The sequence below is a fragment of the Danio rerio genome, chromosome 9 (genome assembly GCF_049306965.1).
Source record: "Danio rerio strain Tuebingen ecotype United States chromosome 9, GRCz12tu, whole genome shotgun sequence".
NCBI lineage: Eukaryota > Metazoa > Chordata > Actinopteri > Cypriniformes > Danionidae > Danio > Danio rerio.
Genome location: NC_133184.1, coordinates 21,760,217 through 21,787,300, shown reverse-complemented (window position 1 = coordinate 21,787,300; position 27,084 = coordinate 21,760,217). Strand labels below are relative to the sequence as shown.

The 27,084-nt window shown below is 37.1% G+C and overlaps 1 protein-coding gene across 1 annotated transcript in view; it reads left to right on the top strand.

Moving 5' to 3' along the window:
- Positions 1-27,084, top strand: part of igsf3 (immunoglobulin superfamily, member 3) — a 296,199-nt gene that overhangs the window by 196,561 nt on the left and 72,554 nt on the right. The window contains exons 4-5 of the mRNA NM_001159666.1: positions 1,190-1,576; positions 15,620-16,027. Coding sequence (NP_001153138.1) covers positions 1,190-1,576; positions 15,620-16,027 — 795 coding nt within the window. The remainder of the gene's footprint in view (positions 1-1,189; positions 1,577-15,619; positions 16,028-27,084) is intronic.

Sequence of the window (27,084 nt, the reverse complement as noted above, 5' to 3'; positions counted from 1 at the left end):
ATGTGAGAGTTTGGTTCAGACATACTGTATGCTGATAAAACATGTTCTGTTATGAAATAAATGCTGCAAGAACAAATTAAATTTTGACATTTAAAAATTTAGTTCAGATACGATTAACTATATAAATTAAGTTCTATATTAGCACTCAATTCAACCATGTAGATATTTAATCGGATGTATTAACTAAATTAGTTTATTTACAGTTTTTTTTTATTTTTAAGGAAAGATCAAAGTAATAAAACCTATTTAAATTTCTTCTTTTCAAGGGGGGTAGAATCAGGAAAGAGGAAACCGAGCTGGGTTTCGAATTTGGGATGCCCGCAGCACTTCCACACCTTACATTATGTCAGCATGTTCACCACTGGGCTATTGTGCTGAGAAAACCAAATCAAATTAGTGATACCAATTTTCCCATCAACTATTTAGCATGTTAGTTGATTTGCCGTGGTATTTATACTACTAATCATACTTTAATTCTTAGATGTAGTATACAGATGTACAGTAGTAATGTGTTATGGCATCTGAAGTTTATTTTCTACTTACAATGACACAAAAATGACCTATACCTCACTGTTTATGTGTTTGAGGTCTCTGTGATTGTATGTTATTTTCTTATCACACTTAAATAAGGTTTCATTAGTCTATGTCATGTAATGAACTAAGAATGAAAAGTAATTGTACAGCATTATTAATTATCAAACATTTAATAATGCATTAAAGAAAAGTTTTATTTCCAATAACCTAACCTAAACTTAACAAGGACGAATAAGTACTGTAGTAAATGTATTGTTCATTGATCAATCATGTTAGTAAATACATTAACGAATACAACATCATTGTAGTGTTATCTATTTTTTGCATTGTGTAGGCATATTATCATATAGTTTGTAATAATGAATCAAGTGTTGCTTATTAACTTACATATTTTAAGTAAAAAATACACTTTAGAAACATGACTTATAATTCAGGGCTGCATTTCTTGAGTCCAACTTACAAACAAAGACAAATGTATATTAACATTAAAACAGATTATTAAAAAATTCACTTCAAAAGAGAAAGCCAAAATTACTTAACAATCAATGTTACTGTTACAGTGCATACTATAACTTGGTTAATCAAATTTGCAATCAGTGCTTTGTGGATTATTTTATCATGACTAACTCATCCTTTACTTGTCTTTCTTTCCCAGATCGGGACTTCAGCATCCAGGTGACCACAGATCGCCGGGCCTACACGGCTGGTGAGCCGCTGGAGCTCCGCTGCACCATTGACGCTCAAAATGTTCCAGAGCGCTTCTTCTCGGTGTCGTGGGTCTTCAGCAGCTCACCCGTAGCCGTGATCGGGCCCAGCGCTGTGCCTGCTCTGGGACCCAACTACGTGGACCGGGAAGCTGCCGGCCTCCTGACTGTGCGCAAAGAAAGTCCATCTGTCCACCTCCTCAAGCTACAGCGCCTACTGCCTGAGGATTCTGGGAAATACATCTGCAGAGTGACAGAGCGGGAAAAGACCCTCACTGGAGATTTCATCGACCGCAGCAAACGCTCCCGCAACGTTCAGATCACTGTAACCCCGCTCAGTGAGTATCACATTCTCTATCGGCCCCCAGAGAAGTCAGCTGATATCTCTCAACGGCACACTTACTAAATGAGCAGATCAACCTGTCGGCCTCAGTCCTGATGTTCATCACATTAAGTGAATTATTCTGATGCTGTTTAGCTTATAAGCTGGCTGTTTTAAAAAGGAAATTGAGTTAGTAATATTATAGAGGTAAATGGATGAATGGAAATTTTGCTTATTGTTTTTAATGCTTTCTAAATCACTAAATGTATGCTCAGTATTGCTCCTTATTTTCATCAATGTTTTTCAGTTTTTGTGCCAGGTGTTCACTCACTGTGCAGACTCCTACTGTTAGACATAATGAGTAAACCGGAGGAAAAATAACAGTAGTGTGAAAGTAGTTCAGCTGTTTTTCAAAATAGTACAGCTTTTCCTGTAACGACTAGCAGTGCTGTTTGACACAACGCTACATCAGTTTTTGTCACATTGAGCATTTTAAGATTTTTATAACTGTCAAACGTCAGCTCATTATTTAAAACAACTGACAAGAAAAAACGTCGACATTTTGAAGGTTATTCTCTTTTTCTTTTTTCTAGATTTGACTAAACAGACATATGTGTGTTGAATAGTTCACACTAGTACATTTCTGTTTTAAAATAGCATTTTACAGCGAAAATGATCCACGTCCACACGTGCCAGTGGACACACACACAGAGTCGTTTCACCTAGCATTTCTGAACAGCTCTCCGTCAACACTATACTGCCGAAAAAGCACATCACAAGACCGCACACGCACTCTGGCATGTGCTGCAGCGTAGTGAGATTCAGGCAGTCAGCAGGTGCTTTGAGCACATCTACCCAGGTGTCATTGGACAGTTCATCAAGGATCTTCCGGCTGGATGCTATCTCACTATAGTTGTTAAACGTGATATTTAATTGATCTTGTCTCTGTCTAACGACTCTTCTGTCTTTTGAATCTGTTGCTTGTTTTTAGGTAAAGATAATATATTAATTTATGTAACCGCGTACACTGATTCTGCACATTTTACTGATTGCTTGCCTTTATTTCCTATATTGTATAAACTTATTATAAGTTATACTTTTACAATAGCCATTATTGCTTAGTAAACTAATATTTTGCAAAAGTGACGGTAGTTTTCATATTTTTTCAATGAAAATGAATACAGAGAAAGATCTTTTCACTGATAATTGTTTTTCAGCGTTTCAACAATTACAGCAGACATTTGATCTGTCGACTACCCATTTTTTAAAAATATCTACAAGCGCACAGTTTTCCCCAAAAGAATTTGATATAATTTCCTATTGAATCACCAACCTCCCTAGTAGAAAGTAGTAGTTTGCTTCTACAGCTTGTTTCTACAGAACCCATTTATGAAAGGAGCCATTTCAATTATATATAATAAATTATCTCAGTTAGAATGTGATGTTTCAACAGTGTAACATGAAATTAGCTCATTTTATGAATATTAATAATCAACAATAACAGTTTATTCTTAATTATTAATATTCCGGCTTAAGCTTCAGTCAATTTGGTCAAACAAACATATGATTGTAAATGATCATGCTCGCGCGACCAAGCGGATTCCCAGATTATGAATATTAATTATCAACAATAACGAATTATTATTAATCATTAATATTCCGAATCAATTTATTGTTACTTGACCAAACGAACACAAGCAGAGCCGCCGATCTTCCGAGCGGACACGGTAATCTATTCGTTTAGAAAAAGGGAATTTAATTGCTACTTCTTGTGAAGTAGATTATTCATTCAAAAGTTTTAAACAACTTATAATAGCTAGGCAGGGGAATCTGTATTTCAGTGACATTTTCTCGTGAGGCAAACAATACAATTCATTTGATTATAATGGAATTTATTGACTAGTCAGACGTAACGAACAAGCAAACGCACAAACATACATTAAACACAAAACAAAGGTAAACCACGTGGAGATATCGGGTCTATAGAAGGTGTAACAGCAAAGAGAAATAGTAAAGCTAGGAAATATAGATTTCAGATAAAAGAGTGACAAAACTTTTAGTTCCACAAGCACCATTACGGACCACCAAGGTTATAAAAAACACCTTTTTGATCAAAGGGGCACAGCTTAATCGCATAACTAAAATCACCTGGTCTTTCATGTCTGGAGGTCTCTTTTATGCGTCTCTCTTCCGTCGTGATGAAACTACTCTTGATGTCCTTCTTGATGCGTGGAGTTTGTAATGCAGTTCGGACGAACACGATCACAAACTTTAAACTGAGTTACTTTTGCCGGAAAATAAAGAAAACGTGGTGGGAAAGTCCATGCGGCTGTGAAGAGCCGTGTGGCCCTTAAAGGGACCACCGTCAATGATGTTCCTTTTTAGGACGTTCTCTCTCTGCCCAGATGTTTGGGGGGAAGTGTGCTTATACCTGCGGTTCACGTAACAACCCGTACAGCATTCTGACCAATGATTTCAGGGGAAAGTTTGCGCGCGAACCTTCCTTTGTCTCAGGGCTGCTCGTATGCAAATTTGAGTGTCCGCCTAAAGCATACGGACAGGCATTTAATGCAGGGCTTTAAAGAATAAAGCAATGCAAGTTATGGTCTTGCTCTATGCATCATGTGTTGTAAAATGTCAGCAGAAACCCATCGGTACCAAACATGGGGGGGTTTAAAGTACATCAACATAATTTTTCATATCCTTACAATATTTATGCTTTACAAAGGCCTAAAGGGAACATGCATACAGGTTATAAGAGAGGTTACACAGGTAAGAAAAGTCAGAAATGAGATACAAAGTTTACAAAACATAACACATTGGTTTTGTGCTGGTTCAGGATTTGATGAGTTCATTTTCTTTCTGTCGGAACAGCCTCGTGTGTGGGTGTGTGTGTGTGTGTGTGTGTGTGTGTGTATTTGGGCAGGAATATCTTTGAAGTTTTCCTGCTTATCTCTCCAGTCCCCCTGAACAACTTAAGCTGTCACGAAAATCCAGACTTCTTGGAGCCAGGAGTCGTAAAAACCTTCTGTCGACCAAAGCCAGACCGTGATAAAATCAATAAGAAATTTTATCTGTGGACTGTACGCTACAACAGAGCATCTCACAATGGCATGGAAAGAGGATCTTGGAGTAGAAATTGAAAACTGGCAATGGGAGGATGCACAAGAACAAGTTCATTCTAGTTCTGTGTGTATCAGCCATGGTTTATTACAATTAAAGATTCTGCACCGACTCCACGTGTCTAAATTAAAGCTCTCTAAGATGTTCCCCTTCTTAGACTCACTGTGTAATAGATGCAATCAAACCAAGGCATCATTTGGTCACATGTTTTGGATTTGTTCTAAAATTGTTAATTGTTGGATTTCAGTTTTAAAGTTAATATCAGAAGTGGTGGAAAAACAAGTACACCCTGGGCCTATTTTAGCTATATTTGGTGTTAGTGATGATGCGGAATTATCTAATAATCAACGTACAGTGATCAGATTTATAACCCTTTTGACACGTTTATTGATTTTACTAAATTGGAAATGAAAAGATTCTCCACGTTGCTCCACATTAATAAAAATGTCATGTCCTGTCTGCAACTTAAGAAGCTAAGGCTTTCTCTAAAAAATAAAACAAAGAATTTCCATGTAATAGGGAATCCATTTATTGAGTACTTTAACAATAATGCAGTGATTGAACCCTAGTAGAAACACCTCAAATATCCCCTTATATAGTTCTTTCATTAGTATTTTTTTGACCTTTTTTTCTTCTTCTTTCTGTTTTTTTCCCCCTCCACCCACTGTTTTTTTTAGTTCTCTTATACATATAATAGTAACATTATGTTACAACTTTGTGTTTAAAAGGAAAAAAAGTACACTGATGTAAAAGATACAATAAAGAGAATGTTAAAAAAGAAAATGAATACAGAATGCATATAAAAATGCAAACTGAGAAGATGACGATCATAGAAATATGTAGCTACATGACACCTTAACATATATGATGTCTGTTAAGCTGTTATTATCAAAATGAAAATAGGCTTCCTTATATCAATTTTATTTTTTTTATTGTTAGGAAATTTAAACAACATAGCCAGGGTGATGTGAATGACATTATAAAGTACACTGCTCCCCTTGAAGATTTAGCCGACGTGTCCTCAGGAGTATGTATTCCACATCAAATTTGCGAATTATGAACTTAAGGAAGGGTGCAAGACTAAAATTTGTGCACTTAATATTGAGAAAAGCCCCAATCAGATCTTTTGAGATGTCTCAGTTTTTCCCCATTGACACTGACACACAGCAACAGCGTTTCAAAAGCAAAATGGCCTCTTCAGCATTTCCAAAACGCTCCGTTTTCAGGGCTTAAAAAACTCAGAGGTAGTGTGGACGGATGACATAACCGTAGCAAAACTTATGCATTTTAAAACTAAAATATTAGTGTAAACGGGGCCTAAAACACCATCAAATCTGTATAGATGTTTATATGACTAATAAAACTGAGATATTTAGAATTTATTATTGACCTAATAATAATTTTATTTATTTGACCTATTCAACAAAGCAGCATTTTTTAAGTTATGGAGCTTATATAGTTGAAATCCTAAAATTATTTGCCCTCTTGTGTTTTTTTTTTCATAGTCTTTTTTGTTTTTGTTTTTTTTGCTCTGATACTCTGATAGTATTTTCTGTAATATTTTTTTCTACTGGAGAAAGTCTTATTTGTTTTATTTTGGCTAGAGTAAAATAAGTTTTTTTAATTGTATACAGAACAAACGTTTGAGGTTGCAGAAGTAACCCTTTGTTCCCCGAGGAGGGGAACGGAAGTGCTATAAGTGGATTTGATGTTAAAATCCACGTATGGGAGTATTCGGTTCAGAAGCCGCTTGTCTGAAAGAGTATTGAACAGGCCAATGAAAGCAATGAATTGGCAGCGTAAGCTTGCGCAGGTGTGCTGCACTGCCAATTAATTTAGCATATAAGCACACCTGGTGCCAGCAAACGCCATCCTTTTCGCTTCAGAGACTTTTCTGATCAAGTTCACGAGGGTTCATCTTGCTGAGCTACAGCGACGTCGAATAAACGAGTTTCTCCCGGTCCAGAGCGAGTCCACGCAGCGGCAGACGGTCGAGCTGGGTTTCTCCCTTGCCTGGCGTCCCTTTGAGTCCGGTCCTCCAGAGCGGTGCGTATTGTTCCAAGTTTTCCTAAAAGAGCAACACAGTCGTGCAGCACGTCCTTTTCAGGATGGCGCTCCGACTGTGCGTTTCTGGATGCTGTGGGTTTCTGTCCTCGGATAATGGGCACGGGCACTGCGTTACATGCTCTAGCATGTTAATGCGCTGCTCGCGGGCAGTTCGTGTCGTCATTGCGATGCTATGACTGTTGCGCAGTAAAGATCGCGGCTAGCCTTTGCAAAAGGGCAAACCACCCCAGTTGTCCCCTGCTTTGTAGCGGGCGCTCAGGCAGATCTGAGGGTTCAATGAGAGATAATCCGTCGCCCACGGGCCCGCGGACCTCTCGCTCCTCCAAGCGCTCCATCTAAGCTTCGGGGTGGGGAAGCGATGGGGAACAGATGATAGCCCTTACGCTCTGACACCGGAGACCAGACATCCACCGCGGCATCGGAGGGTGGGCTTTCATTGTCCGATGATGATCCAGACCCGTTCGCCCCCTTCGGGCAGGTGAGCGCTGTCAAAACGGATACTGAAACGGACATGTTAGCCGTGCTTTTCCGGTCTGCTTCGGCCGTGGGTTGGAGATGGTTTATCCCCCAGCTCCGCTGCCGGACCGACTAGAGGGGCGTTCCCTTCTTCCCGGAGGTGCACAGTAGGCTCACGCGGACTTGAAGGGCACTTTTTTCTGCTCGTGCTGCGTGTCCCTCCACCCTCACCACTCTTGATGGTGGAGCGGCCAGGGGGTATGTGGCGATTCCTCAGGTTGAGTGTGCGATGGCGGTTAATCCGTGCGGCGCCTCCTCTTGGCGGGGTCCGCCTCGTCTCCCATCCAGAGCCTGTAAGTTTTCTGCTCCCTCGGAGCTAGAGCTTACAAAGCTGCGGACCAGGCTGCTTGCATGCGAGCTGGCCAAGCTGCACGAGGGTGGGTCTAACCCAGGCTTATGAGCTTCGCACCGCAGCCGACTAAGCTCTTCGGACTACTAAGTCCGCTGCGTGTGCTTTGGGGAGGATGATGTCCACACTAGTGGTCCAGGAGCGCCACCCCTGACTAAAACTTGGCTGATATGCGCAAAGTCGACAAAGTCCGCTTTCTTGACTCGCCCATATCCCAAGCTGGTCGGCGACACTGTCTGCGAATTCACCCAGGAATTCGAGGCGGTGAAAGAGCAGTCTGATGGGTGATGTCTTATCGGCGGGTCCGTAAGCCTGCTCCGCCTGCTGTTTTAACATCAAATCCACTTTTAGCACTGGAGTTCCCCAACCGAAGGGGAACCATTGTAATCAAGTCAAAGTCAGCTTTATTGTCCATTCAACCACCTGTACACGACATACCATCACTTTGGAATTGTAAGGTTCTTTTTGCATTCCATATAGCAAACAGTATATGTATAACATTAGTTTTTTGAATAAAAAGTCTTAAATTGTAAAAAAATAAATAAAAATAAAAACATTACGTATTGTAAATAAGTTGTCATTTAATAAGAATATGTCAATAACTCAATTTTGACAAAAAATGTCTGATAGAACCTTATAATTCTAAGGTGATGATACAAATAATCTAAATTGTGAACCCTAGGTGCATGACAGATTATATTATAAATAATTTACAATAAATACAATTACACATATAATATCTAAAAATATGATAAACAAAAATTGAATAATACAATTACATTTAAGGGCACATGGCAAGAAGTGCAAACTAGAGTTGGGCAGATGCCCCAAAAAAAAGTTGTGTTGATAATGTGTTGACAAAAACATTTTTCCATTAAACAGAAAGAAACAAAAAATATATAGGGGGGCTAATAATTCAGGAGGGATAATATTTTTTTCAAATTTACGTAGGCCTAAAAGTTTGGTGTCAGTAAGATTTATTTATCAGAAATAAAGTGATTCTTCACCCAAAAATTAAAAAACAGGCTATGTGAAATGTAGGTGACTTTTTTTCTCCTTCTCTGTTCTTTAATTTTGTAGTTGTAATCGTGGTCATTAACCATGGTGATTCATAAAATGTAAGTCAATGGCTAGATTAGCCAACATTATTACCTCTAATCCACAGCCTTGGCAAACAGTCCAAAATGTGTTGTGGAGCACAAGCGTTGAAGATAATAACATTGTAAATAATGTGTTCAGATTTTTGCGCAGACTAACCGATCGCTTCACTTGATTAGACCTCAGTGTTAAATCAGGAGCCTCTTGTGTTAATTTAGTTTTGCCTCTGTATCTGTATATGTTGACTTCCATATATCTATTAACAAACACCACAGTTTGAGCTAAACATCTGTAATGTTCTTCTAAATTAAAAGGTCATCTACTGTGCCTTTTTGGATTTCCTTAGGGTGAAGTAAATTAACAGTAGATTTTCATTTAACAGTAATATAACAAAACAATATTGTGAAAGAGTTCTATTTTAAACGAATACTGTTTTGATTTTCTATTTCGCAGTCTATTTTTACAGAACAACATTTATATTATTAAGAATTATTTCAGAAGCATTACAGTTTCATTTTAGGATTTCTGACTCTGAAGATTTGAGTAACTGCTGCTGTAGTTTAAATGCAAAGCTTTAGTTGCAGAGTATCTCCCCACACCACTGTTGTGCTTGTGAGTTATACAGCACTGTGTCCTGTGTAATATCGTTTAATGCAGAGCGCTTGGTTTTGTGGAGGCCTGAAAAGCCCTTGAAATAGCATTGTATTTTAAGCGAGAGCTACTCGAAAAGCCAACTCTAACAGCCATGAAATGAAAGTGGGAATGGCGTCGCCTTCAGCGCAGCCTTGGTAGATCCCCAAGGGTGGGTGTGATTGTGCCCAGGCAAAGAAAGCACATCAGGGCTCAAACAGTTGATGAGATGGCGGAGTGGAGGTTAATCAAAGGTTAGTAAGGATACATCGGTTCTGCTTAGACCTTTGCTACCTGAATCCAGCAACAGTGCTGTCAGACTCTGTCGAATGAGGGAAAGCTTCCTACTCCACATTAGAGGATCTGCTTTTCGAAGGTCTGGGGTAAAACTGTTTGTAGCTAGAGATGAGTTTATTTACAAAAAATGCATCTAAAAAATGTTAAATTAACTTGTCAAACCTGTATGATTTTACTTTCTTTTAGTTATGTTGGTTTAATTTAAACTCTATGGAAAGGACAAATATTTCATTGGCTACTTGAAATTCTCTCTCTATTGATGTTTCCTATAGATGAAAGTCATGTATTTTTGAAACAATATTATTACATTGTAGATTTAATAATTTAGAATGACATTTTTTGGTAAACTATACCTTTAAGAGAGAAATTATTGGCAGAATTGTGGCACTAATGGCACTATTGACAGAATTGTGGTTACTTGATATCTAAATATGTAATAAATACTTTCAAAGAGTTCACACCATGGCAAAACATACAATTGGAATCACTTCAAGAAACAATAAAACAATAAAAATATATAGCTGTGGCAAAAATGTATTCTGAGATTTTCTAAATGCATTTCATTTCTATTTTAAATCAATTTTGAGGTTCCTTTTAAACAAGAGGTAGTGCTCTAGGCTAGTTTTTAATCATACACTTAAATGCTCCTGAGGAAGAGCACTTGTGTGTCATATAATAAATGTACTTATGTCACAAGATGAATTTAAACATAGGTCACTATGAGCACTCTTGTTGTTTATTTAAACTAGGGGTGCCCAAACTTTTTCTTATGCAGGGCCCAAAACAAACTTTATTGAGCCAAACTGTGTCACATTAGATATTCCATGAGTAATATCCTAATTTATTTCCTAATGTTTAAAAACAACTACAAAGTATTGCTTTAAAAATATCAACTAATGCAGTATATTTAAAAAAAGTATAATGAATTTATTACAGTAAAAATTTTAAAAATCCATAACTCAATGTAATTCAATGCTGAACACATATGCTGGACCTGCTTTTGCTTTGATTTGCTTGCTGATGTCTTGTGTATTGCTTTCTAAATGCATCAGTATTTAAATTTTAAATAATATGATTTGATTACAAAACAAAACAAACAAAAGGTAACATTTAATTAGAAATGACAATCTCAATGATATTCGCCCCAACCACCTGCCCATCATTCTCTCTCTCACCTAAAATAAGAAGTTGGGCCAAATCAAAGGTAAGCATGGGCCAACTTTGGCCTGCTGGCCCTAGATTGGGCATCTCTGACTTAAACCTTTCTTAACTTTTATAAAGATTATTCTAGGTTCAAGTGGTATAAGTAAGGAATTGGAGGCAAGCAGAGTACAGCGCCATCTGCTGTCACAAACTAAGCTCAAAACTCTACAGTCAGAATATATCCTGCCTTTATATAGTGCCATTGTGTGGTTCTAATATAGTTCCAATATAATTATGGTTTTAGTTTTCTAAATGGTTGCCATTCTTGATGCGAACAGCACTTTAAAACGTAAAAGGACCCTTTTTAAATGGCACTTTATTACATCAAGCTTTGGGCTTTTTCTTGCTTTGCCTCTGCAGGAGACCATGTGCAATATATGCAGGGTTATTAGAGCAGTAGATAGATGCTGCAGCATGGATTCAAGACCCCTTCTTCACCCACATGCTCACTCTCTCTTATCTCCTCAAGGCCTCACGACTATCTAAGTAGGTCTTTCAGACAAAATATGACCGTCTGTGTATAGAGAGATTGGGTGAGGGTACAGCCATACCCCAGCTGGTCATTGTGCGCTTCTTATTTCATCTCCTTTGAGGAAAGGAGCACATGAGAAATTGAAGAGGCTTTATCCCCAGATGTTTCTCTTTTGTTATGTATGAAATCAAAGCCTTTTCGTGTTCGCTGTTGCCCGATTGGTCATGGTAGGTTCTTCTACAGCCTCTTTTTGAGGGAAGCTTTGGATGACCCATGGGAAGGGCACAAACTCTGTCTCTTTAAAGCCTCATTTTTGTTTTATCACACGCTGCTTTAATGGAGATGAGGTAGAGCGAAATCCCTGTCGAGAACTCTGTAGATGGAGTCTGCGAAGGCTTTGATCTACACTCGTACTTACGAGATCTCTCAGGCTTCTAGATCTGTTGATGAGAAAACTATTCCCGAAGTCCTGCTTATCTGAGGCCTTGTCTGCTGTAGAGTGCAAAGGAAGAATATTGAAAAGATAAGATACCTTTTACGTATTGATTTCAGTTATGATCCTCAAACCTATCAGACCTACTATAAGCTCAGAGGTTGTCAAATTGTTTTATGGTCTGTAGGAACCACTTTTAAATTCAGTTCAAAATAATTATTTACATTAAAAACAGCAATCTATGGTCTTATAAGTGGATTACTACTAGTCATATGGAGTTTTAAACAGTAGTGTATTTCTGGTACTTGTTCTTGTTTTTAAATTTGTTTATTCATTCATTCATTTTCTATTTGAGTTAGTCCCTTTATTAATCTGGGGTCACCACAGCAGAATGAACCAGCATATGTTTTACACAGTCGATGCCCTTCCAGCTGCAACCTAAACACTCATACACACTCATTTACACACATACAGTAAATTTAGCTACTAATTTTAGCTTACACAATTCACCTGTACTGCATGTCTTTGGACTTGTAGGGAAAACCGGAGCACCTGGCAGAAACCCACGCAAACATTGGGAGAACATGCTAACTCCTCTCAGAAATACCAATTGACGCAACCGGGACTCAAACCAGCGACCTTCTTGCTGTGAGGCAGTTGTGCTACCCACTGCGCCACTGTGCCTCCCATTTTTACAACAAATTCTAGAACATTGGCGACGCAGTAGCGCAGTACGTAGTGCTGTTGCCTCACAGCAAGAAGGTCGCTGGTTCGATCCTCGGCTCAGTTAGTGTTTCTGTGTGGAGTTTGCATATTCTCCCTGCATTCGCTTGGGTCTCCTCCGGGTGCTCCGGTTTCCCACACAGTCCAAAGACATGTGGTACAGGTGAATGTGTGTGTGGTTGTTTCCCAGAGATGGGTTGCGGCTGGAAGGGCATCCATTCCATAGAAAAGTCCTTAATAAGTTGGCGGTTCGTTCCGCTGTAGCGACCCCGGATTAATAAAGGGACTAAGCTGACAAGAAAATTAATGAAAGAATGATAGAACATTTTTTAAAAGAGCTATTTGATTAATATAGGCTTCCTGGCATTGGTCAGAGCCCCCTGATTTCCCGGGGCCGTAGCTTACCTTGCTTATTGCTTAAGTCCACCCCTGGCAACAGTGCTAACCCCTGAGCCATCGTGCCACCCTTATCTATTCACTTATTTAAAAAAATGCTTCTTAAATCCATTGTTTAATGTGTTTGATTGTTTAAGTAACTTCGCCACAACCTGTCGAAGTATCATCGAATGATGTTTTAGTTTTATTTTACTCTTGAAAAAATATATATTATTAAAGATTCTTGAGGAAATCTTTAACAAATTAAACTTTTGGGCTCAAAAGTCTCAAGTCTGCTGGACTCGATAGTGTTATTTCAGTGTTGAGCTATGTAATAGTGTCAGTTTTGTGAAATTTGTTCATTTAGCTGTAGCACAGCTTTACTGAATGCCAACTGACCAAGCTGAGGCTCGAACCAGCGACCTTCTTGCTGTCAGGCGACAGCACCACCGCATTACCCCAAATTTATTTATTTATTTATTTATTTATTTATTTATTTATTCATTTAACTAATGCAATTCAAGTTTTGGATCGAATCAGTAGCGCTGTATAGTCTGCGGGCTTCGGGATGAGTATCCCCAGGTGGAAATATGAAAATAATTAACGTCGCTGCTGTTCATAGTGTGTATAAACGAGATGCAAACACCTGCGTGGGGCACATTTTTGAACTGCGAGAGTGTGTCTGAACCTCGGACAATATCAGGAAGGCTATTCCAGAGTTTAGGAGCCATAAATGAGAAGGCTTGATCTCCTTTACTCGACTTTGCTTTTCTAGGTACTACCAGAAGCCCTGGCCTGAGTTTTGAGATCTTAAAAAGCAAGTTGGATAGTAGCAAGACAGAAGGTTGGTTAGATAAACATGAGCTAGATTATTTAAAGCTTTATAGGTAACAGATGGTACGGATGTTTCTTGAAGCTCATTCCATACATATGGCATACTGCAGATCGACCTAACTCTGTGTGAAAAAAATGGCATCTTAAGTAAGAATAAATCTGCTGATCTGGTGTTGTAAGTATTTAAACAGAACTTAAAACAAATTAGATATATACTGTGGTAATTTACAAACTACAGCTTTAAAAATGAAAACTAAGATACTTTGTTTTCTCCTTAACTGTAATGAAGTCTATTCTATAATTTTATATGGAAACACTTTATTTTGATGCTTAATATCTGTTGATAATGCTCCTTCAGCAGACATTTACAGACTATAAGACACTTTGCAAGTACATGTCAACTTACACTAACCCCAACCTCTACCCTAACCCCAACCTAACAGTCTACTTATCTAATGAGACTTAGTTGGCATGTAGATGCAGTGTAACTAATATTCAACAAACGGCCATTTTATATAAATTACAGTGATGTGTGCCTGCACTTGAATCAGTGACAAATCTTAAGACACTATGATAAACAATATCTCTTTTTAAAAAAAAAAAACATTCAGAGGTTATCATCTCCGTAATTCAATACTGATAGAAGTGAACTCTCAACTAAGTGTTTTTGAGCTGCAAAGGAGAAACATTTTTTTTAATGAAAGTAAAAACCTAATAAATGCGGCGATGCTGTTTTATCTGGATGGCTAGTTCATGTTGTTAAGGAGCACACTTTTGATCTCAGTGTTACACACATGAACCAATCAGCAAGAAGAGGCGTGTCTAATATTTATAATTTATTATAATTTATTTTAAAATAAAAATACTTTATTATTTTTTTTAAAGGACGTGGCCTTGGGGTGCTATGGTTGTGTTGTTTTGCTGCTTGCTTTCAGATTTCAACATTGTTAGGAAATAATTATTTAGTGCACCTTTAAATCTGTAAAGCAGGGATCACCAAACTTGTTCCTGGAGGGCCGGTGTCCTGCAGATTTTAGCTCAAACCCTAATCAAACACACCTGAACAGCTAATCAAGGTCTTATATGCATACTTGAAACACTCAGGCAGGTGTGTTGAAGCAAGTTGGAACTAAACCCTGCAGGGACACCGGCCCTCCAGGACTGAGATTGGTGACCCCTGCTGTAATAAAAAGTTTTATTTTTTTTTTTATAAATAAAGAAGGTACACAAAAAGTAATTTTGAAACTATGGCTACTTATAGAAGTGTTTTTTCACTTCTCTTATAATGTGTGTGACAAAATAGCATCTACGTACCAGATAACGTGTGCCAGCCTTGGCAATAGTCTACTACTTAAGAAGCCTGGTGTAGACCTGGAACATTGTGCTCTGGCCTCCTTCTCTGGTGTTTTTTTTTTTTAGAGAGGGTGCAGGAAGAGGCCTATTGGAAGGGAAATTTAAAGGAAATTTGAAATGGTTACTTTATGTATAGAAATCTGACATTTCAGAATGTTTTCTCATTAGTAAAAGTAGTTTCTCCACATATTGTGTTGGGTTTCATAGCACATCGCTTTCCACATCCAATAGGAAGACTAGGTTGAATGTTTTATTTTCTTGGGAGATATAAACCTTGTTTATTTATTCTTATTTATCTTATTTTCTTTTTTAACAACTTGTTCTATTCCTAATACATAGTCAGAAAATAGTGTTATAACAGAGCTATTTAGAAAATAGTGTTATTGTTTATTTGCCGAAAAAGTGACTTTATATCATAGCAAGTTTCATTCAATGAGAATATGTGCAGTTGTTTTCTGTAGAGCTTGACATGACTAATTTACTCATACATAATGTAGATGTACTCTAATTATTATGATAAACTAGCACTAGTGTAATGTTTCCAAAGAGTGATTTCTCATTTCCTCTGTTTGTGTGCCTCTCTTAGGAAGTAACATCACTGTGTCCTTATCCAGCAACACGTCAGAGATAATGGAGGGTGAGAGCATCCAGCTGACCTGTGTTGTTGGCAGTACTATGGGTCCACTGTCAGTGACGTGGCAGTGGACAGATAAGGATGGAGCGGGTCCTGCTGTGAACGTGGCATTTGTGGATCGTGAGGGTACCGTCACTCCTGGGCCCACTTTTAGGGAGCGAAGCAGCTTCGGGGAGATCCGGGTGGAGCGTGTTCAACCCGACACCTTCACTCTGTTCCTGTACAATGCCTTCCCCACAGATGAGGGTCAATACAGATGCAGCGCCACCGAGTGGTCACAGAGTGGTTCTGCACCCGACTGGAATTGGCAGCAGATAGGAGACGAATCCGCCATCAAAACCGTCACTGTGAAATCAGTCGGTAAGATCGATTGCATTAAGTTCAGTTGTAATGTAATAGTCGGTTTGTCTGTCTTTCTGTCTATCTATCTTAGTTAATCTCTCCTATTATATTCAGTTTTTTGTTAAATGTATTTGTGTCAAATACTTTTATATTTTCAGTTAACCTTAAAACCTTGGATAAAGATTTGACAACATAAATATAAATACTTAAAAATATATATTTGTATTTATTTACACTTTTAATGTATGATGGAGATTTTTATAAGTTTAAACATTACTAAAAGTCTTTGGATACTAAAAAAGATACTTAAAGCAGCTCAACCTACTGAAAACACAATAAGAATAAATGATTCTTGACAATCAAATCATCACATTAGAGTTATAAGTAATGATTTTAATTTCAGTTTTTTTGCAGTCCTGTTCTGTGGACATGTGTAAATGTGTTACTACGGAGACCTGTTAATACGCTGGTCAATAATTCCATATTTTCATTCAATGGTTTGTGAAAACTGCAAAATTGTTGGGAACTGGATCCTATTTTAATGTCAGGAAATAAAAAAAAAGAAACCTGTTCATATGACATACTATACCTACACACAGTTCTTTTCAAACAGCTTTCAAAAGGTGAGACCTTGAGACGAAGAACCATATTTTCAAATGTTGAGTAATAAGATTTTTTTTTTCATTTTGGTTGTGAACATTATATTGTATTATATTTTTTTTATTTCACTTGAAGTAGACAACAAACGCTTCTCAATTCTAAGGAGATAACATTTTTCAGTGTGAGTATTAAAAATACAAAGTTATTGTGATTTTATATTTCTCAAATGTGAAAGAACAAAAAAATGTCCAGTTAGTGTGGAATAACAGAATAACTCCAATTCATCATATCACTTTAAACCACTAAAGATCTGATTACTTTATCTTAGTTTTAATACAGGAACAGGAACTTCAGGTTAATATTAAGCATTTCTCTCAAATTTATTATTATTATTTAAAACAGAAAATATAGTATGAACAATGTACAATACATATACATTTTTACAGTACAGGCAATAACAATCAATTATTAAAAATAAATAAATAAATGTAATAATAAATGCATACAATGCATTTACAGCATTTACATTATACAGTAGCTAATTATTGTCATTTATTTAGAAAAGCTAGTGCAGGGCAGCTGCGTATATGCTACTTAAAACTGTTCTCGTGCATGCCATCTCATGATATGAATAAATACATAAAGAAATAAACTCCATACAGTAGTTTACAAAGGACTTGTGGAAAATATGCATTGACACTGCTTTATTATATATGGTATGTGGTTTACTTTTTGTGCTGTTTAGCACTCCTCAGTGCGTTCAGATAAAGAGAGAGAAAGAGAGAGAGAGAGAGAGAGAGAGATCACATCAAATATACTGTTCTTCCACTTCGATAGCACTTTCGATAGATTTTTTCCTGGTTTTTGTTCTCCACTTTGATTCAAATATGGTTTCCCAGCATCCCTCAAACCCCTCCTTACTCTGTCCTTTTATTCGTTCATGTCAGCTCTCCTTTTTTTGCAGAAGATTTTCCTTTTAATGCTTGAAGTGGACATGAAAGCAAGCAGATTTTATTTTATTTTATTTTATTTTATTTTATTTTATTTTATTTTATTTTATTTTATTTTATTTTATTTTATTTTATTTTATTTATTTTATTTTATTTTGAAAAAAAAGAATGAAACCTGAAAAGTTGAAGTAAGCCCCCTGTTTTTTTTGGGTTTTTTTTTTCCAATTTCTGTTTAACGGAGAGGAGACTATTGAAAAAACATATATGTAGCTTAAAGGGGCTAATAATATTGACCTTAAAATGTTGTTTAGAAAATTAAAAAAGGCTTTTATTCTAGCCGAAATAAAACAAATAAGACTTTAAAGAAAATAAAATAAAAAAAGACTTTCTCCAGAATAAAAAATATTATCACACATACTGTGAAAATTTCCTTGCTCGCTTAAACATCGTTTGGGAAATATTTAAAAAAGAATATAAAATTAAAATGAGGGCAAATATCTCTGACCTCAACTGTATATACACATGTGGATATGAATTAAAATATTCTCTCATAAGTAAATACATAAAACATTCCCTCCTGATGTTCAATGCCAGGGGGATAAACATTTCCTGTTCATACAGAAATTCGGCCACTTTATTTGCATATATAGTGTATTTGTACTCACGCAGTGTAGGGTACTGTATTTTTAGTGTCAGCATCACATTATATTTATGACATCATAAATGCCTCAGACACACAGACACAAACTCACACTTGAGATTCAACAATGGCAGGAACATAAAGTGACTGGAGTGAAGTGAAGTGAGTGCTGAAGTGGCATGTAAAGCTCTATATGAAGTCAATAGCTCATTTATGATTATATACAGTACTGTACTGTAGCCTCGTGTACATGTAGCTCAGTGGAAGACTACTGCTGTCAGCATTCCATCACAATCAATAGCCATGACTCCACAGTCTGCTCTTTAACTGTGTGTGTAATGATAACACACACACACACACACACACACACACACACACACACACACACACACACACACACACACACACAGAAAGAAAACATAACTGGAAATCATGCTGGCAGATGCTCTAAATAAACACACTGTGCCTGATAAGCATGTGCTGCGTGACAGTGAGTGGTTTTTAGACAAGATATGTGATTGATTCTTAATAGCGTACAATATGTCTCCTTTTTTTGATACTTTGAATTCTTCCTCTTGTTCTAACATAGTCTGACAAAGTCATTCATTCATAGATTTTATTTTTCGATTTCTATTTTAGCAACTGGCTTGTAGGGTATAATAGTTGGAATCAGAAAATGAATAAACAGTATGGGTGGAATGTTTGAAAAATCTAACTTTGTAATTGTATTTTTTAAATTAGGGAAAGGAAATATTTATATGTATATTAAATATAATTTAATTGTAAAATAATTTTGTAATTTTTGTCGAACTGTGGTTAAACATTGTAAAGATTTTCCAAAAATATGAATTAATTGAAAAGGTTTATTTAGAGGAAATTAATGAAATATCATTATACTTATGTCATACAATCTTCAATATTAAATATGGTAATATGTACAATCTGTATTGTTAAGCCTGTTTCTGCCTCAACATCAAAGCAAGCAAATGTGCCTATATCTTTTAAAGCTGTTTATATATTTAGCATTATATATTTTTCTTTACTATTCATGCTTCATTCATTTGTTCATTTTGTTTTTACTATAAATTTTAAAATGAACACACGTTATATACTACCGGTTAGGGTTGCATGGTTTAACGGTGCTATGGTATTATCATGATACTATGGCTCCAAAATACTGACGGTGCTACTGTAGTTTGTAAATGGTAGTATCATCATTAACGTTCTATCTACAATAGATAATGTTGCATGTGGAAATGTCACTAAAATACTCACACGCTTGAGCAACAATACACCATTTTATTTAAACAGTCTGTGGAGCCCTTTAGGGTTGCAAAACTGTGTAGAAATCACAGCTTTTATGATAACGTATTGCACGTTTTCTGGTGCTTCAGGTCGATTGCACATCTGAATCAGATCATTTCTGTTCCTGTCAACATTATTTAGTAGCCACAATAACCGCAACAATCTTCTTAAAGAAACGGCCCACAAATTGAGATTGTGAATTACTTTGGATTCTTACCTGATATGACAAAAGAAATAAAAATAAAAACAATAGATGAAAAACACAAAAAAACAACAGGAAACATTGAAAAATTTTTTGATCACTTCATATTGCCTCATTACCTCCTTGAAGTTGGCACCCCATAAAAACAAATAATCCCCAAAACTATGCCATTCGTTTGTGCTACGTTTGTGCTGATTTGTGCCGCAAAAATGAACGTTTGTGCTGGTTTGGGGTCTGAGATATTGAGCATTATTTTTTTGACCGTGTGACGTCACTTTCCACTCCATGTTGCGCAAATGACTTCAAAACAGCACAGGTCGTTTGTGCTCAATTTGTGCTGGTCTGTGCCGTTAAAACGAACACGGTATCTGTTTTCCTCTTTTAGATATAAGCAAAATATTTCGGGAGCCGTGACGTCACTCTTCACCCCATTTTCTCTAAATCGCGCAAAACTGGTGTCTTTCATTAGTGCTAGATTTTTGCTGGTTTGGGCCGTTAAAATAAACACTTTATCTATTTTCGTTGTTTAGATATAATCAAAATATTTCGGGAGCCGTGACGTCATTCTCCACCCCAGGTTGTCTAAATCACACCAAACTGGTCTCATTTGTTTGTGCTCAATTTGTGCTGGTCTGTGCCGTTAAAATAAACACTTTATCTATTTTTATTGTTTAGATATTGCCTTATCAAAATATTTCGGGAGCCGTGATGTCACTCTCCACCCCAGGTTGTCTAAATCGCACAAAAAAGGTGTCATCCATTAGTGCTGGATTTGTGCCGTTAAATTAAACACTTTATCTATGTTTATTGATTAGACATTGCCTAATCAAAACGTTTCGGGAGCCACGACGTCACTCAGCGCCCCATTATTTGCTCTAAATTGCACAAAACAGGTGTCATATGTTAGTGCTGGATGTGTGCTGGTTTGTGCCATAACAATAAAAACTTTATCTATGTAAGTAAGTAAAAATTAACTAACTTCTAGTGTTCCCAACCTGCACACTTGAAGCTTTGGCGAGATGACAAAGACTGAGCTTTTTTATTTTATTTTTTTATGCCTCTTAATTATTTATATCCCATCTCTTTCTCTCGGATGACATTGATCATTTGTTCTTCCTCTGCTGTCAGAATCAGCTTGGTTGAAGTGTTTCATCAGCTCTTCTTTTGATTTGAAAGCGAAAGACTGGCAGCTCTTCATGTCTTTGTCTCATACTGTAAGTACTGTCTTCTCCAGGTCTATAGCAGGGCTCACTTTAGCTGGGTTGAAGCGCAGATAATCATGTGATAGCCACTCTTACACACACGTCCATGTGGGCAAAGAGCGTTTGTGTGCCCTGTGCTCTTGCCCTGTGACAGGTGTGTTGGTGGAGCGCAGTAAAAATAGCAGTGTTGACTGTGTGGATGAAGGCTCAGGGCCGGGAGTGAAGCTGGGCCCGGTTTTGTGCCGTTATTCTGCTGAGAGAGTCTTAACGTGCTCATTAGTGTCTGGCTGACTGGCTTCAGGCCACCCTGTAGTGCTGGAAACGTTTGGATGGGTTACACATAAGACCGTGACAGAGGTGAAACCCAGACGCGCATTCTCACACTGTTTGCTGTTTTTGATGGCTGAGAAAGCAGTTAGAGCTCCCAGCTTTACTGAGTGGCAGACAAATCTGCATTTTTAGATTTAATGTGGATGATTGTTTTTTGTGAAATAATTAGGTGAGATATTTGTGCGTAACCTGTTTTTATATTTGCCCCTCGCTGCTGGAATCATTTTCCAGAAATGATCAGATGTGCTCCAACATTAGGCACATTCAAATCAAGACTGAAAACACATCTGTTTACCTATGCCTTTACTGAATTGCACTATTATGTTTTTCTCTTCTCTTTCATTCTTTTATAACACATTTGATCTGTTTTTATGTTTTTTTATCATTTTTAATATTTGTGTTTATTTTTCTTATACCTGCTTGCTTTATTCCTGTTTATGTAAAGCACTTTGAATTGCCACTGTGTATGAAATGTTCTATATAAATAAACTTGCCTTGCCTATAGTTCACAAATAGTTGGTTATTTAAATAAGAATTATAAAAACAAAAGACTATACATATAGAGGGAGTTTTGCCAACTTGTCTCTAGGTGATGGCAAAATCATTAGCCCTCTTGTGAAATATGTTGTTTTTTTGTTATTGTTTTTCGAATTGATATTTTAATGGAGCAAGGACATTTTTACAGCTCCAGGTGCTCTGGTTTCCCCCACAATCCAATGTGCTATAGGTGAATTGAATAAACTAAATTGTCCATAGTGTATGTGTTTGAATGAGTGTGTATGGGTGTTTCACAGTGTTGGGTTGCAGCTGGAAGGGCATCTGCTGTGTAATACATGTGCTGAAAAGATTGGCGGTTCATTCCATTGGCGATTGATAACGGCACTAAGCCAAAAAAAAAATGAATAAATTATTGAAAACTATTATGTTTGAAAACATGTTAAAAAATCCTCTCCATTAAAGATATCTTGGGAAAAAATATAAAAGAATTCAAATTTAACAGGAGGGCTAATGTTTCTGACTTCAGCTGTATATTTACTTATTAAAATGTGAAGGCGTCTCTTTCCTTTTCATCTGTTGACTTCTATTTATAGATGAAATGGGGGGAATTGTCATTTTAAAACCGTTACAGTGTTTGTAGAAATTTTGTGTGCTCAAATTCTAGTGTAAATGCAGCTTTTAGTATTTATTTACTTTTATTAAAGGGGTAGTGCTGCGATTCGTGGATCAGCTCCACGTCATCTGGACGCGCCACGCCTCTACTAGCATGCACTTTGCCGTTGTGTAAATACTGTCAGTCAGTGTAACTTTAAAGAGTTTTTAGCTGAATATAGCACTGAACTGGGAGAGATTCTGGAAGCTCTTCTTTGTCAAATGCTAGCTATATCATTTTAATAATTTTCTGGAACATAGTTAAAATTAAAGTACTCCTAAGCACTCCTCTCTTTGTGTTGTGTCCATTGGAAACCCAAATACAGAAAGAGAACAAGCTCTGTGAAAATAGCAGTGTTTAGACAACATTTAGCTTTCTCTGCTGAATGTGCTTAACTTTGAAGGGTTTATGATCTCATTTACCCGAATGTATTTTTTTGTAGTCCCCAACCTTTGTTCTCTTTAGGCTTTGTTAAGCTAACTCTGTAAAGGCCAATGTCTCCCTTTGTATTGAACTTTTAGTGTCTCATATTCAGAAATGTTGTTTATGTTCATACAGCTACATTATACATCAACTACAGTTTAAAATATGATACTATAGTGGACCACCCCTTTAAATATGTTATTTAGTAAGGGTTCATTCATCAAAAATGACAGTAAATAGATTTATAATGTTCCTAACTATTTCAATGTAAAAATTAATTCTGTATTTTGTTTAGGGGCGAAGCAGTGGCGCAGTAAGTAGTGCTGTTGCCTCACAGCAAGAAGGTCGCTGGGTCGCTGGTTCGATCCTCGGCTCAGTTGGCGTTTCTGTGTGGAGTTTGCATGTTCTCCGTGCGTTCGCATGGTTTTCCAAAGACATGCGGTACAGGTGAATTGGGGAGGCTAAATTGTCCGTAGTGTATGAGTGTGTGTGAATGTGTTTGTGGATGTTTCACAGAGATGGGTTGCGGCTGGAAGGGCATCTGCTGCGTAAAAACGTGCTGGATAAGTTGGCGGTTCATTCCGCTGTAGCGACCCCAGATTAATAATTGGACTAAGCTTTAAAATTAATGAATGTTTCGTTTTAAACATTGATGAATGTATTTTGAATGAATGTAATTTTGTTTAGCTTTCCATTCTGAAAATGAATGAATGTATTTTGTTTACAGTAGCTTTCCATTCTGTTACATCCCTCCTATGTTATTTTTTATGCAAGGATATTTGTTTATGTAACGTATAACAATTATGTGAAATCAGAAGATGACAGCAATTGACATTATTTATTGCCCAAATCCAGTGAAAATGTGCTCAGTGAAAAGAATAAATCTTACTAACTGTATTAAACAAACCAAAAGATTATCAAAATAAAAGCATGAAAAGAAACATCTTAAATGTACCAAACATCTTAACTAAACTACTCTAACTGAAAAACAAAACATACAACAAAAAGTACACTCTCCTAAAACTAATGAAATAATACAAAAGGTCTCCTGAATGTTGTAAATGTACATGTATGTCGCTCGACTTACTTCTAGAACCTTTCCAAGGTTTTTCTCAGAGTACATCAGTTAAATGGCCAATTTCAAGAGCAAACACATTTTAACTCACAAATAGTTTTAGACACATTACCGATTGATAGACAGAACCACTCTAAAAAAAGTTTTTTTTGTTTATTTTACGTACATAACGAAGTGGACACTGACAAGGAAGTGCGGATCCAAATGCAGGGTTTATTATACCGAAAATAGTCAGGCACACAACAGTCAACACAGGAGCAAAATGATGCACTGTATACAGGGAATCCAGAGACGTGGTCAAAAGCAGAGGCGAATTGTCAGTACAGGCAGGCAGCAGGCAACGTAAACAAACAAAACAACAAAGCAAACAAAGGTCTAACACAGAAAGGCAAAGCAAGGAAATGCAGCGTAATGTTCACAAACAGTATAATAAGACTCAGCCAAGAAGTGTTTGTGTGTGCTGTGTATATAATCCATGTAATCGTTTTTTGAGTCCATATACTGGCAGATTTGTAGTTTTTTTGTGATCTGTGTGTTTATCAGTGATCTGCAGCGGCTAGATAGCTGGAGATCATAACACACAGATCCAATCAAACTGCTTTGTTGCATAACCTCTAGATAACTTCAAAGAGGCCTCGTTGTTGTCCTATAGTTTCAAAAAGTTTTGCTACCTTGTTTTGAATCCTAATTTTAGCACAAGGAGTACAATTACTCACTTGAAGAGAAATATCTAATAATAATAATAATTCCTTACATCTATATAGCGCTTTTCTGCACACTCAAAACCATTTACGCATATTTACCAGTGTGCAGCATCCACCTGGATGACTCGATGGCAGCCATATTGCACCAAACCACACACCACACACCAGCTGACTGGTGGAGAGGAGACAGAGTGATCAAGCCATTTATGATATGGGGATGGTTAGGAGACCGAGATGGACAGAGGCCAGTGTGCAAATTTGGCCAGAATGTTGGGGTTAAACTACTCTTGTTCCTGTGATTTTTAATGACTACAGAGAGTCTGGACTTCGGTTTAACGTCCCATCCAGATGGCGCTTACTGAGCTGTATAAAGTCCCCATCAATATACTGGGGCGTTAGGACCCACACAGACCGCAGGATGAGTGCCCCCTGCTGGTCTCTTCACCACTTCCAGCAGCAACCTGTCTTTCCCATGTGGTCTCCTATATAGGTACTGACCAGGCGCAGCCCTGCTTAGCTTCAGTGGACGACCATGTGAGAGTTGCAGAGAGCTAGCTGCCAGCATTATCTAGAATATACATTGGATAAACAAAACAAAAAGTACAAAAAGAAAATAGAAGAAACCACAGTGACCAAAGAAGCAGGCGGTCAAAGAGGACTGATTCTTGACATGAAAAGACATCCAGAGGCCAACAGAAGCTCTGCCCTTGTGCCAGTCTGAGAGATTTGAGATCTCTATTCCCAGAGAGCGCGAGGGTGTATGCACGCCACATGTTTCTTTGAGCGCGTCTGTGTGTCTGGAATAATCAAACACACTCCGGCTCTCGCTGTCTGGCTCTGCCTGGGCTCGCAGATCTCAAACATCAGCCCATGCTGCTCTTCCACACACTTCTCCAGGTGCCGTCATTGCTCCTGTGATCATTGATTAGATATCGAAAACCTTACACTGTAGGAGAAATGTCGGAATGTGAGAAAGGTTGTGCATGTGAAAGCCTTGGTGCGTCTTTAAGGAATCAGCCTCTGTCTCAGCATGCGTCCGACAGCCCTGCACTCTGGAGAAGATGCCATTGATCATGACTCCCTGCCGTCTGCAGTCAAACACAGGATAGACAGAAAGCCCTTTCTGATCATCTGTTTACAAGAGAGCAAAGCAATGGAATTCATCAAGAGATAAAAGATGAGCCTTAAAAATCAGCGATCACTCTCTGTCTGCTTTCCTCTCTTTATTTTTCTTTCTTATCACTTCTTGTGAATATGCTATATATTTCTTTGAACATCTACGGTTTACAAATGCTCAAGCTCATCTTTTGTTGTTCAGAATATACTTTTTCCATTTTTTTCTCTGTTTAACTCAATAACATGCAGGTGCAGACCAACACATGTTTCAACACACACGATCCAGCACACAGGAGCACTGTAAAACCCAAAAAGTTAAGGTAACTCAAACCTTTTTAGGAAACTGATTGCAACAAACCATTTAAGTTCGGAAACAAATCCTAGACGCACTGTGAACTTAATCCATATGAGTAAATGAAGCAATTTGAGCACAGTAAAACAATAAATAAAGAGAACTCAGACCTATTGAGTACTGTACAACCCAATAAGTTAAGGCAACTCAAACTATTTGAGAAAGTCGATTGCTACAAACCATTTGAGTTAAAAAGACTAATCTATATGAGTACTGTGAACTTACTCCATTTAAGTTGAAGTAATGAGGTATTTAATTCACTAATTACCTTTATAGACTGAACAGTTTTCTATCAGTCATCATAAGTAGATGATCAGTCAGATCAGTCTGATTAATAAAGCAGATACTCGTTTGCTGGCTTTGCTAAAACATTTTTTCAGAGATATATAAACAATCTAAATTGGAGAGGGTTAATTTATATTAGTCACTGGTCTCAAACTCAGTTCCTGGAGGGTGGCGGCTCTGCATATTTTAGCTCTTATCACCTCCAACTCACACCTGCTTAATAGTTACTAGTAGTCTTGAACACCCTGATTAGTTGGATCAGCTGTGTTTTATTAGGGTACAAAACTGTGCAGAGCTGCGGCCCTCTGGCAGTTGAGTTTGAGACCTATGATATAAAGGATTCATTATAATGAAGGAAATAATAGCAAGTAAATATGTTGAGGCTATAATGCATCTTTATATCTTATAAAATGTTCTTACATTTAATAAATGTATAACACTATTATTATTTTACTCCAGCAATTGAATAGTATTTATTTGCTTAATTCTCTACTTACTTTTAATGTTTTTCCACATTAAATACTATAGTAATTTATTGTAAGTAATATATTGTTTTTAAACCAAAAAAATACTGGTATTTTGTGGTAATTACAGTTGCAACAAATAGAGTGAGTAGATGATGGCAGAATTTTCATTTTTGGGTGAACTATGCTTTATTATTTAAAATGGGGATATATATATATATATATATATATATATATATATATATATATATATATATATATATATATATATATATAT